The sequence below is a fragment of the Apodemus sylvaticus genome, chromosome 10 (genome assembly GCF_947179515.1).
Source record: "Apodemus sylvaticus chromosome 10, mApoSyl1.1, whole genome shotgun sequence".
NCBI lineage: Eukaryota > Metazoa > Chordata > Mammalia > Rodentia > Muridae > Apodemus > Apodemus sylvaticus.
In genome coordinates, this window is record NC_067481.1 from 16,332,229 (window position 1) to 16,344,503 (window position 12,275).

Sequence of the window (12,275 nt, forward strand, 5' to 3'; positions counted from 1 at the left end):
CATTTCCACGTCTGCAAACTGGGTGACTTCTCACCTAGATTCTGCAGGGATTAAGAGAACACTCAGCTCGGCCCTGAGAGAACGGAAGTGCTCGTACTGAGTACTCTCTAGAAGTAGGAATTAGGGACCAGGGCAAGGAGGTAGAGTCAGAAGGACCTTTGGGGTTACTCGGGCCCCACAAGCTGAGCAGAAGCAGGGCAGGTCCAGAGCTGACCGCTGGCTCCTGACTTAGCATAGCAAGGCCCGTCCTCACTGAAGGTGTGTTAACATTCACTTTTAAGTCCCTGGGGCCCTGCCGATGGACTAGCCCTTCCTGTCTGTGAGCTCGGTCCTGTAACATTATCCAGAGTGCTGTTTGCCTTAAGAGAGGGAGAACAGAGGCGTCTGGGGAGAGGCTTGGTCTGGGGCCTGCTAGACCAAGGCTAGACACGAGGCTCACGTCTCCCTTCTCTGGGAGAATGGAGGAAATGGTAGGCAGCAGCTGCCAGGGCTGGCAAGCCTCCAGCTCTGGGCTCACACAGCCCTCCTGGCCCAGCTGCACAGTTCCATCCTGCCAATTTTGGAGCAAAAACCTCCGTCTTCTAGTTGGACCTCTCAGGTCTGCATCCTGTGCTAAAAGCCCCGGGCCCAGCAAAACAAAATGGAAACTACCCCAGCTCCCCTCCAGGAAGCCAGCCGGCCTGGCCACAGGTTCCCGACAACCCAGGCACCCTTTACATCTTTTGTCTCCACCTCTGTAAGTTCTACTTACAGCAAGGTGTCCTCTGTCCACAGCGCCCTGGGGTTTCCTGTTCTTTGGGGCTCTTTATTCGTGAGGCTCTCTGCTCCGGTATCTCCCAGCATGCCCAGCTCTTCTGTTCTGCAAATTTCTTACCATTTTACAAAATCTTCAAAGTCGATTTATTCAGGTCACTTCTGAGTACTTCAGGATTACCCTGGTCAGAATGTGGCACCATCATTGCCTCCAAACTACTTCATAGAAATGTTGATCCAGAATTGATAAAGGGCGAGGAGGTGGCTCAGTGGGCAGATCACATGCGTAGCAAGTGTGAGGCCCCAAATTCAATCCCACAATCCACATAGAAGCCAGGCATCAGCAACCCCAGCATCCCTTGGCGGAGATGGGAGGGACCTGGGGAACCAACAGTGAGAGAGCCTCAGACAAAATGAAAGGTGAAAATACTGAGGCTGTCCTCTGATTTCCACATGAGCCCCATAGCACACCCATGTCCATATTCACACAACACACACACACACACAAGCAGAATCATTGGTGGACTATGAAATCCTTGGCAGAGTCTGTCCTCTTCAGGACAGAGATCAATTCTGGGTCAGATAAGGGTCCAGAAGCCAGGAAGTGGGTGGGTGACTCAAACTACTTTGGGGCTGTGTTTGGTGATTATTTTGAGACAGCCCAGGCTAGCCTGAGGGTTAGCTTGAACTCGTGATGGTCCTGAGTGCTGGATTGTGAACATTTGTCTCCAGACCTGGCTTTTTAAAAAAACAAAACAAAAAAAACTTTATTATCTTTATTACAGTAAAACATACACAACCTAAAATTAACCACTATAGTTTTGTAAAGTTTATCGTTCAAGAGCTGGGGTGTGGCTCAGCGACAGAGCATCGTCTGTGAGGCCTGTCCCCCTGCACTTGAAAAAGAAGAGTTCAGTTGCACAAGGCACATTCATAATGTAACTGTCACTACATTGCACTCTAGAATTCTTTTCCGGAGATTCTCGTTACGGGTTTGTTTGCTCATGCACTCAGGCATTCGAGAGACAGCTTCCGGGAACGGGTTCTTCCCTTCAACCCTCTGGATCTTGGGACTGGACTCGGTGATCCGGCTTGACAGCCAGCCCCTTTCAGCCATTTCCCCAGCCCTCCAGAACGTTTGTGTGTGCACGCACGATTGTGTGGGGTGCTGGAGGCAAAGAGAGATCTAGCTATTGCTTTCGTTGCTAGCAGTCTGCTCCCCTCAGAGCTGGGATTCCAGGCGAGGTAGACCAGGCCAGCCTTAAACGCACAAAGATCTGCCTCTGCCAGCTGGATGGATGCTGGGACTAAAGGTGTGTGCCACCACACCCAGTCACCAAGTGTTTAGACTGACCTAAGGTCCTAAGATGGCCTGGTGACTCACATCTACAATCCCAACACTGAAAAGGCTAAGACCGGAGGACCACTGAGAGTCTCAGGCTGGCCCAGGCTACAGAGTGAGTTTCTGTTTGAAAACACAAAACAAAGGCAGACCTGAGAAGGTGTCTGCTAGCCGCAGGTCCTGAGGGAGTTAGGTGTGAGCACTCTCCTATCTGATGGTTCTGTCCGATCCCTGTGCAGCACCCATGCGACACCACGAGGGGTGTACGTGGGTACTTGAAGCACTGGCCTGGCACACGGATGTACAGATAGGGGTAGAGGCAGCAGCCTCTACAGAGCAATCGTGGAGAGAGAAAAAGACAGGGTGGGGACAGCAGCTGCCCTAGAAGATGGAGTCCCAAAGGATGGTGACGCAGCTCAGTGCTTTTGTATGTTTAAGTCAAGGTCCGGTGTATCCAGGCTAAGCTAGAACCGGACTTTGATCTTGTGGCCCTCCTGCCTCTACCTCCTGAGTCCCGGGATCGCAGATGTGTGCCATGCGTGGTGGTGGTGGTGGTGGTGGCGGCGGCGGCGACGAGCCATGCAGCCCATGGCTCTTGCAAGCTAGGCGGCATTCCACCCAAGGACCCCCATCCTCAGCCCCTTTGGCCATCTCACGTGCTGTGCTAGTTCAATTTATACCTCTCTCCTCCGGCGTGATCGCCAGTGAGGGTGTGACCTAACGCTTGTCTTCTGTCCTACAGAGAACGGAAGGCTCCCTTGATGGAACTTAAGACAGCCAAGGCAGGCGCACGTCCCCGGGAGGCCGTCCGTGTCCCGAGAAGAGCAGCCGATTCCTGTATTACGAGAGTCCTGTGCACTTATTTATGAAGCAGCCCTGGCCCCACTCCTTCAGGCCAAGCCGTCCAATTTTAAATCCCCCCTTGCCTTGTTAATAATGGGTATATGGAGAATCGGAGGCGCTGTTTAATGACCAGCCTGACCTGTCTTCCTTGCGTTTGGGGAGGTGAAAGGAGTTTCCAGGAGAACAATGCCCTGGAGTCTTTTGAGGCTCAAATGTTGTGTCTCCGATAGACAGAGCGCTTCCTCATGGGCCCTCCTGTGCAGAAGCCACTTTCTGCTCTGTCGTCAGTTACTGGGTTAGTTTTTTTGTTTCTGTTCTTCTTTTTCTTTCTGGGCTGACCTTGATCTTTGGAGGCGCACAGCGCTGCTCAGGCTTGTCCGGGCCCCTGTGTGGTCTCCCCCACCAAGGGGACCAGCTGACCGGGAGCAATGCCCGTGGAATGGCCACTTGGAGACAGGCCTCAAGCCGGCAATGGCAAAACTAGAGACAGGAGCAGGCACAGACGTCCTTAAACCGCTTTCTAGATCTTTCTTTTCCGCTCCATGCTGAAGGCCCAAAGAAGAGAAATGGTTGGCTACAGCAACTGTTTGTTTTTTTTTTAAATAGTAAAAGGGAATGTGTACTTTTCTTACTAATTTTTCTTTATTTATTCCCCGCTAAAGAAACAGGCTCCTGAGGTCTGAGCTGTTTCTGAGGGTGGATTGAGTGGGTGGACGGGAGCTGCTGACATTTTGCCGTGGAATCACGCCTGACCCTCCCCACCTTCCCTGTCTGCCTCAGCCACCTGGCGACAGGGCCCCTGAGGGGAGTTGTATTAAATAAAAATTGATTTTTACTCTTCAGTTATCTGTGTGCCAAGTGTCATCTACTGGGACAGGCCACATGCCAAAAAAATAAATGCAGCCCTAGGGACTCTCACTGCGTCCAGTGTCACAGAGAACCAAGCAGTTCTCTCTTGTCTCTAGGTGGAGCCTCTCATGGGCCAATAGACAGGATCCTCGGCGCGGTGCTGGGGCTCCCCTCAGGTCTCACGCTTGTGAGACAAGGGCTTCACCCAATTCTCCAGTCTCTTTCCTCCTCTCTCCCCACCCACCTCCCCCTCCCATCATATTTTTTTTAAGTTTTCTGTGGACTCCAGAGACGGTTCAGCAGTCAAGAGCACTGTCTGCAGCCAGGCAGTGGTGGCGCACGCCTGTAATCCCAGCACTCTGGGAGGCAGAAGCAGGTGGATCTCTGAGTTCGAGGCCAGCCTGATCTACAGAGTGAGTTCCAGGACAGCCAGGGCTACACAGAGAAACCCTGTCTCGAAAAACCAAATCCAAAAAAAAAAAAAAAAAGAGCACTGTCTGCTTCTCTTTCTGAGGTCCTGAGTTCAAAGCCCAGCAACCACATGGTGTCTCACAACCATCTGTAATGGAATCCGATGCTCTCTTCTGGTGTGTCTGAAGACAGCTACAGTGTACACATATACATAAAATAAATAAGTCTTTAAAAAAATGTTCGGAACAGAGGCTGTACTGGCTGGTTCTGTGTGTCAACTTGACACAAGCTGGAATCATCATAGAGAAGGGAGCTTCAGTTGGGGAAGTGCCTCCATGAGATCCAGCTGTGGGGCATTTTCTCAATTAGTGATCAAGGAGGGAGGGCCCCTTATGGGTGGTACCATCTCTGAGCTGGTAGTCTTGGTTTCTATAAGAGAGCAGGCTGAGCAAGCCAGGGAAGCAAGCCAGTAAGGAACATCCCTCCATGGCCTCTGCATCAGCTCCTGCTTCCTGACCTGCTTGAGTTCCAGTCCTGACTTCCTTTTTGGTGATCAACAGCTGTGTGGAAGTGTCCCCAGCTTGCTTCTTGGTCACGATGTCTGTGCAGGAATAGAAGCCCTGACTGAGACAGGAGAGGAACGCACACAGCTTACAGTTACTGATGAACTTTACGTTCCCAGTCGTTTACTTCAAAAGCCAGATACGTAGAAGATTTCCTGTGAAGTTCTTTTCTGCATTGGGGATTATTTTTTCCGAGTGTTTATTTGTTTTAGGAAAACGTCCCTCACTGCAGCCTAGTTTCCTCCCGGTCTGTGCATCTTGCTTTTCCCGAGCCGTCTTGGTCTTGGCACCAGTGGGTGTGGGTGCCAGCAATGGCTCCATTACTTTTCTGTATACCCATACTCTCTTTCAGTCTTGTGTTGTTGGGACCAGAATTCGAAAAGAAGAAAAGTCTCCCCAGTCTCAGGCCTTCTACGGGGTCCCAGGAAAAGTGTGGAGTGTCTTCCGGAGTGAGGGCAGATGGACTGAGTCAGAACAGGATGCCAGGCCATCTCTAGAAGCTCTGCCATGCCACCATGTGCTGAGTGGACGCGTGTGTCCCTGGCTGGGGATGTGGCTCAGTTCGTCGGTAGAGTTCTTACCCATCATGCACTGGCTCAGGAGGAAACAAGGCAGCAGTTGAGTGAAGGTCTTTTCCCAAGGAGCCCAATAGATACTCAGAAAAATAATCAACCAAGGATCAAAATACTCTCAGAAAACAACTCTACAGATATTTGGATGCACTGGGTTTCATGCCCAAAGCAAAGAACAAACCACACACACACAAAAAGTATGTGAAGGTTTCATGTCTGTGGGGCATCACGATGCACCTTGATTGCCTTCCCCATGTGGAAAGGCCAAGCCTGAGAGTGGGCGGTGCCATCCCTGAGTTTGCATCTCTGAACTGCAGAAGCATAGAGAAGGCCAGGTGAGGGGCAGGCAAGCTTGCATTCATTTCCTCTGCTTGTGACTGTGGATGGACGGGGCTGGCTACAGCAGAAAATCTCCACCCCAATAAGCCCGTGCAAAGAGCTCGCAGCTCAGTTATTTATAAGCTGCACGCACGCCTAGATGGGGCAGATGTGCCACTAACCACACTACCCCAGCTCTGAGAGCCCTTGATGCTTGCAGCTTCCCCAGTCACGTGCTTCTGCTCCATCCCCCTCCCACCTCCTCTCCTCCATCTTCCTCGGTCTCCTCTGTCTCCACCTCTCTACCCTCCTTCCTCTCTCTCCCTCTCCAAAACCCCCAGCCCCACCCTTCCCTTCCACTGCCCAATCACTGGCTGTAGTCTTTATTTGACCAGTTAAAATGGGGAGAAGGTTCAGGTGAAACCACCTGGTTGCCTGATCCACTCCTGGACAGACCCTCTTGAGGAAACAGATTTTTTTTTTTTTTTTAGATTTATTTATTATATGTAAGTACACTGCAGCTGTCTTCAGATACCAGAAGAGGGCATCAGATCTCTTTTATGGATGGTTGTGAGCCACCATGTGGGTACTGGGATTTGAACTCATGACCTTTGGAAGAGCAGTCAGTGCTCTTACCCACTGAGCCATCTCTCCAGCCCGAGGAAACAGAATTAACATCAAAATACAAACCATACCGGGACAATCCACAACAACTAGCAGCTTCAGGCTCCTGCCAATGTGATATCCCTGCTGTGGCAGGCCATAGCCTACTGCTGTGAATTGAGATAAATCTCTATCCCATGTGTTGCTTTTTGTCAGGTATTTTTAATTTTTTTAAAAAATATTTATTCAGTGTTTAGGCTACCTGTGTACACGACATGTACCATGTATGTGCCTGGTCCTCAAGCAGGTCAGAAGAGGGCATCAGATGCCCTGAAACTGGAGTTGTGAGCTGCCATGTGTGTGTGCTGGGAATTGAACCCGGGTCCTCTGCAAAAACAAGTGCTCTTAACTGCTGAGCCCTCTATCAGAGGGTTTTCTCGGCACAACAGGAATAAAACTAAGTGTGGTGACAGACACCTGTAATTCTAGTACTGGGGAATGTAGAGGCCAGAGGCCAGAAGTTCAAGGTCAACCTTGGCTACATGGCCAGACTGGGCTAAAGGAGAGCCCCAATTCAAAACCAAACAACAACAAAAAGTGTGTCCTATACCAAGACAGGTTTATTTTGCAGGTAGATTCTTGGTGAGGTTAGTTTTAGAAGTTGACCAAAGGGCAAGTTCTTTTTATTTTATTATTTTTAAATTACACTTGTGTGCCTGTGTGCTGTGTAGGTGTGATATGTGTTGAGAATGAGGGTGTACACATTTCATTATGCACATCTGGAGGACAGAGAACAACCTTGTGGCACCCTTTTTGTTGTTGTTGTTTTAAATATTTATTTATTTATTTATTTATTTATTTATTTATTTATTATATGTAAGTACACTGTAGCAGCTCTTCAGACACATCAGAAGAAGGCGTCAGATCTCATTACGGATGTTTGTGAGCCTCCATGTGGTTACTGGGATTTGAACTCAGGACCTTGGGAATAACAGTCAGTGCTCTTAATTGTTGAGCCATCTCTCCAGCCCCATGGCACTGATTTTCTCTTTCCACTTTGACATTGGTCCCAGGGATTGAACTCAGGTTGCCAAGCCTGCTTCTGGCCTCCAAGGGCACTGGGCATACATAATTGATGTACATGCATACATAGAGGCAAAACAGTCATATACATAAAGTAAATCTTTTCAAAATAAACATAAAAGAGTGCCAGTCAGAAAACTAACTAAATAAATAAATACATTAGAAAATGTTCAAAGGGGGGGAAATAGCAGGAGGAATATATAAAATAGGTATTGACATTTATTGATGTCCTACACTGTGGTAAATGCCTTTAATCCCAGCACCGAGAAGACAGAAGCAGTTGGATCTCTGTATTGAATTTCAGGCCAGCCAAGGGCTACACAGTAAGACTTCTAAAATACAGTAGTAATAACAACAATAACAACGGTAACAACCACAACAACAGCTAAAGAATGAAGAAGACATGTTTTTTTTTTAAGCAGTGGCAGAAGACAACTGTTCTCTCTGCTCTTGGGTGAAGAACAATTTCTTGGTGCCGAAAAAGGAAAGGTGAATTTGCTGAGTGGGCAGCAAATTCTATTTGGGATACACTAAGTAGATTATATGGGATGAGATAAGATGGGGGGGGGTGGAGCGGGGGGGGGGGGCGGTGCGGGGGAGGGTGCGGGGGGGGGCAATGGAGGAAAGGCTTGATCTGGGAAGGGGGGGATACGGAGCATCTCTCATTCTCTAGGGAGTTCAGGGAGCCTCCTTAATCGCAGCACTGAGGAGGCTGAAGCCAGAGTGTTGCAAGATACAGAGCCTTCGAGGCGGCGGGGTGAGCGGAAAGAAAGGCTGGAGGGAAGTCTGGGACGGGAGGGACTGGTCAGTGGCTGAGGGCTCAAAGCTAACTACTGCTCTTGCAGACGACCCAGCTAATGGCAAAGGTCCCGTGGTACAGGAGGCTGAAGGGACGGAGCGAGCAGGCGAGCAATAGGCGAGACCACCTTCATTGTTGACAGACAGTGAGGTTGCCTAATAATCGTGCTCAGGTCCATTTCTTCAAATGCCTTCTCCAAACTCCTGTCACTCAAAGGGTGGGTCAGAAATAAGGAATCTCAGGACACATTCTGTGTCTACCAAAGCCAAACTTGGGTGACTCACTAGAAGCCCTGCTGGAAAAGACGCAGCCGCCGCGTGTCTGTGTCTTTAGAAATCCACAGAGGCTTGCAGCATCTTTCAAGGTTTGTCTGTTTCCCACAGGGTTTAAACTGCTCTTTTCCAAGGGCTTTTGAGGCTCATGGGCGGCAGAGTTCGCCACCTGGTGGCCGAGTGTGTTCATAACATTTACCTTCCTAGATCACGATCCTCAAGAATTGGAGGATCTTTTTTTTTTTTTTTTTTTGGATTTGGTTTTTTTCGAGACAGGGTTTCTCTGTATAGCTCTGGCTGTCCTGGAACTCACTCTGCAGACCAGGCTGGCCTCGAACTCAGAAATCCGCCTGCCTCTGCCTCTCAAGTGCTGGGATTACAGGCGTGTGCCACCACCGCCCGGCCTGGAGGATCATATTTAAAGTAATCACAGTTTTAACACAATTATCTTGGAATTTTTTAAATGCGAATTTTTAAAAAAATCACCAGGATCTCACATAGCCTAGTCTTACCTTGGCTTCTATATGTAGCTGAGGATGACCATGAAGTCCTGATGTGCTTCCCTCCTTTTTTTTTTTTTTCCCCCCCGAGACAGGGGAGACAGGGTTTCTCTGTATAGCCTTGGCTGTCCTGGAACTCACTCTGTAGACCAGGCTGGCCTCGAACTCAGAAATCCGCCTGCCTCTGCCTCCCGAGTGCTGGGATTACAAGCGTGCGCCACCACCGCCCGGTGAATTCAAATAATTTTAGGAAGAAAATTTAAGGAGATGGTTTTAATTGTTTTGCTAGAAAGATATAATAAAGTTCTATAATTAAGAACAGAATGTGCCCCCTCTTCACAGAATAATAGTAAGTAAAGGCTGTGTAATAGGGAATACCATGAGCTTTCATAAATCATACTATGAAGAAAAATAGGGACTGGAGAGATGGCTCAGCAATTAAGAACACTGACTGCTGTTCCAGAGGTCCTGAGTTCAATTCTCAGCAACCACATGGTGGCTCACAGCCATCTGTAATACTCTCTTCTGGTGTGTCTGAAGACAGCTACAGTGTACTCATATACATAAATAAATAAATCTTAAAATAAATAAACAAATATTTAGAAGGAGAAGTAGGCTTGGGGCAGATTTATAATCAAGGAAAAGCATTCATTCTAGGTCAGGCCCAGGGATGAAGCCACAGGCGTGCACTGTGATAAAGCAAGGCCGTGTGAGACTGTGGCTCTGAACTTATACTGAGCTTACAGAATGAAGCTCTGCTTTGAACTTACTAGCAACATCCTCTGTAACTCCCCTTTTGTGTAACATTTTATCTGTGAGCTAATTTTATAAAGAACTTTCGTCTGAGAAGGTATAAATTGCCAGAGAGAAGAAAAAGAAGTGTGGTTTTTGGAGCTCCATTCACTGAATGTGTGTGTGTGTGTGTATGTATGTGTGTATGTATATATATATATATATATATATATATATATATATATATAATGTCTATCTGTATGTATATACATACTTACTTAGGTAGATATATGTGTAAGCTTAGATTTTTCAAAACCTACTTCATTAAGAGTTCTTAAAACTTTGACACCCCACCCCCACCTTTCTAGCCCACCATCCAAAGGTAGGGGAGAAAAGATGGAAAGTAGGACAAGGGGACATGGACCCGTTTAGAAGTAGCTCTTTGGGGTTATTCCAATCTCCATTGTCAGGATACCGACAGTCCCGTTTAAAAAAATGTCACCAAATATGAATCAGCAGAAACCTCCAGGCCTCCACTAAATTGTCACAAGTCAGCAGGAGTGACCAGGACCAGCCAGAATGCCAGGAGTTCTCTGCCCTGCCTCTCTCAGTGAAGTGAAGATGGTAGACCAACAAACAGCTGCACAGCCAGCTGCGCAAGCCCCGTCACTGTCCGTGAGTCCTCCTTAAACCTTGAGTCACCCAGCAGGTCCTGCCTCAGGAAAATGGCTCGTGAGTCTGCATCACACGACACAACCAGAAACTTCTACTTCGTATATTAGTGTGTAGATAAGTGCATGTGCACTTATGAAATTGATGAAACAGGTGGTTAGGTCTAACCAGAGAGAGACAGAGAGAGGAGACAGAGACAGAGAGGCAGACACACACACACACACACACACACACACACACACAGAGAGAGAGAGAGAGAGAGTCAGAGGAGACAGAGACAGAGAGGCAGAGACACAGACACACACACAGAGAGACAGAGAGAGAGAGACAGAGACAGAGAGACACAGACACACACACACACACAGAGAGAGAGAGAGAGAGAGAGAGAGAGAGAGTCAGAGGAGACAGAGACAGAGAGGCAGAGACACAGACACACACACACAGAGACAGAGAGAGAGAGACAGAGACAGAGAGACACAGACACACACACACACACACAGAGAGAGAGAGAGAGTCAGAGGAGACAGAGACAGAGAGGCAGAGACACAGACACACACACAGAGAGACAGAGAGAGAGAGACAGAGACAGAGAGACACAGACACACACACACACACAGAGAGAGAGAGAGAGCTTGGCTTTCTTCCTTCTTTTTCTTCTCTCTGGCTCATGAAGAGTTAACAAACTCTGCATCTAGTCACCCAAAATGTAATACTGTGTGCCCCCTACCCGGGCTTCTGAACTTCTGAACTTGATTTTTCCTATAAAAAGCCTCCCCTGCGTGCAAACTTGTGTCACAGTTTGGCTCCCAAGTCCTCTGGGAGCTCACCAAGTCCTCTTGGACTCACCAAGACTCTGATTGATCAGTCATGGTGTCTGTGTTCAAAAACCTATCCCTATCTAACTGAGATAGGCATTTGTGTGGCTTGTTAGGCAATTCCTGAACCCCAACAATTTCCAGACTTGGTGCTGGGCAGGCCCGCACTGGGTGAACAGTCCAAGAGCAGGCGCCTCGTGGGCTGAAGGGCGGATCGTGTCTAAGGGTCAGGAGGCTGCACCGGAAGGGGGGTGAAGCGGGGTGAGGTGAGTCACTGCCTCGGTTGCAGCCATCCCACTGTGGGTGCGCTGACCACTCTGACCTGGATTTGGCTGGGAGTGAGTGATGGAAAACCACACCCACAAGCCCATCTTCAGTAATCCAGCAAGGGCGGCCTAGTAATTGCTATTAGCATTTTGTCTAAGCTCCGCCCCACAGTTGCCTGACAACAGCCCGGTGTGCCTGACTCACTATAAAAGGGACAGCTTGTCCCTCCTCTCTCTTGATCATGCCTTCTCCATTCCCTCCCCCCCTTTTCCCTCCCTCCCTCCCTCCCTCCCTCCCTCCCCCCTCCTACCCTCTCAACTCCCCTCACCATGCCCTGAACAAACTCCCGCTCTATACTATACCATCTTGTGGCTAGTCCCTCAGAGGGAAAACAATAATCTTAACCATGAAACAAAGGTCACCCTGAGATTTAGGGGTCACTTCGTGGTTTCCTTTGGCTACAGCCAAGCTACACCCACAGGGCTGAGCAGGCCCTTTGGCCCTCTGTACAGCTCTTATTCCAGAAAACCAGTTTCCCTTCTTCCCTCCCCATAGCCCAACCTAGTTCTGCCCAGCCCCCAGATCCACCTATTTCTGCTGATAACCAAGTGTTTACACTAATGCTGATAACCACTGAGTACACTTTCTCATGCCTTATAATTGGCTCTTTCAAAGAATGAGTTCATTGACATACACCTGATTAATACTGCCATTTGTAGAAAGTCTGTTTTGCAGATAAAGTTCAGAGAGGTCCCTCCCACGTCATCCATGTTTACACAACTGGATGGGGGAGGAACCCAACCCACTCACTTCTCTCCCCCCACCCACTTTTTTTATTTTTATTTTTTTATTTTTTTTTTTTGGAATTTTTTTTTCAAGAC

At 48.5% G+C, this 12,275-nt stretch overlaps 1 protein-coding gene across 8 annotated transcripts in view; it reads left to right on the forward strand.

The window, feature by feature from the left end:
- The window catches only part of Pecam1 (platelet and endothelial cell adhesion molecule 1), a 97,143-nt gene extending 93,363 nt beyond the window's left edge, over positions 1 to 3,780 (forward strand). For 4 of the 8 annotated variants that reach the window (XM_052196391.1, XM_052196395.1, XM_052196393.1 and 1 more), the window contains one exon: positions 2,838 to 3,780. In XM_052196391.1, the coding sequence (XP_052052351.1) occupies positions 2,838 to 2,867 (30 nt within the window). In that variant the 3' untranslated portion in view covers positions 2,868 to 3,780. Of the gene's footprint in view, positions 1 to 78; positions 243 to 2,837 lie in introns of those variants that run through there. The other 4 variants (XM_052196386.1, XM_052196387.1, XM_052196390.1 and 1 more) reach the window with 2 other exon arrangements.
- The last annotated feature ends 8,495 nt before the right edge of the window (positions 3,781 to 12,275 follow it).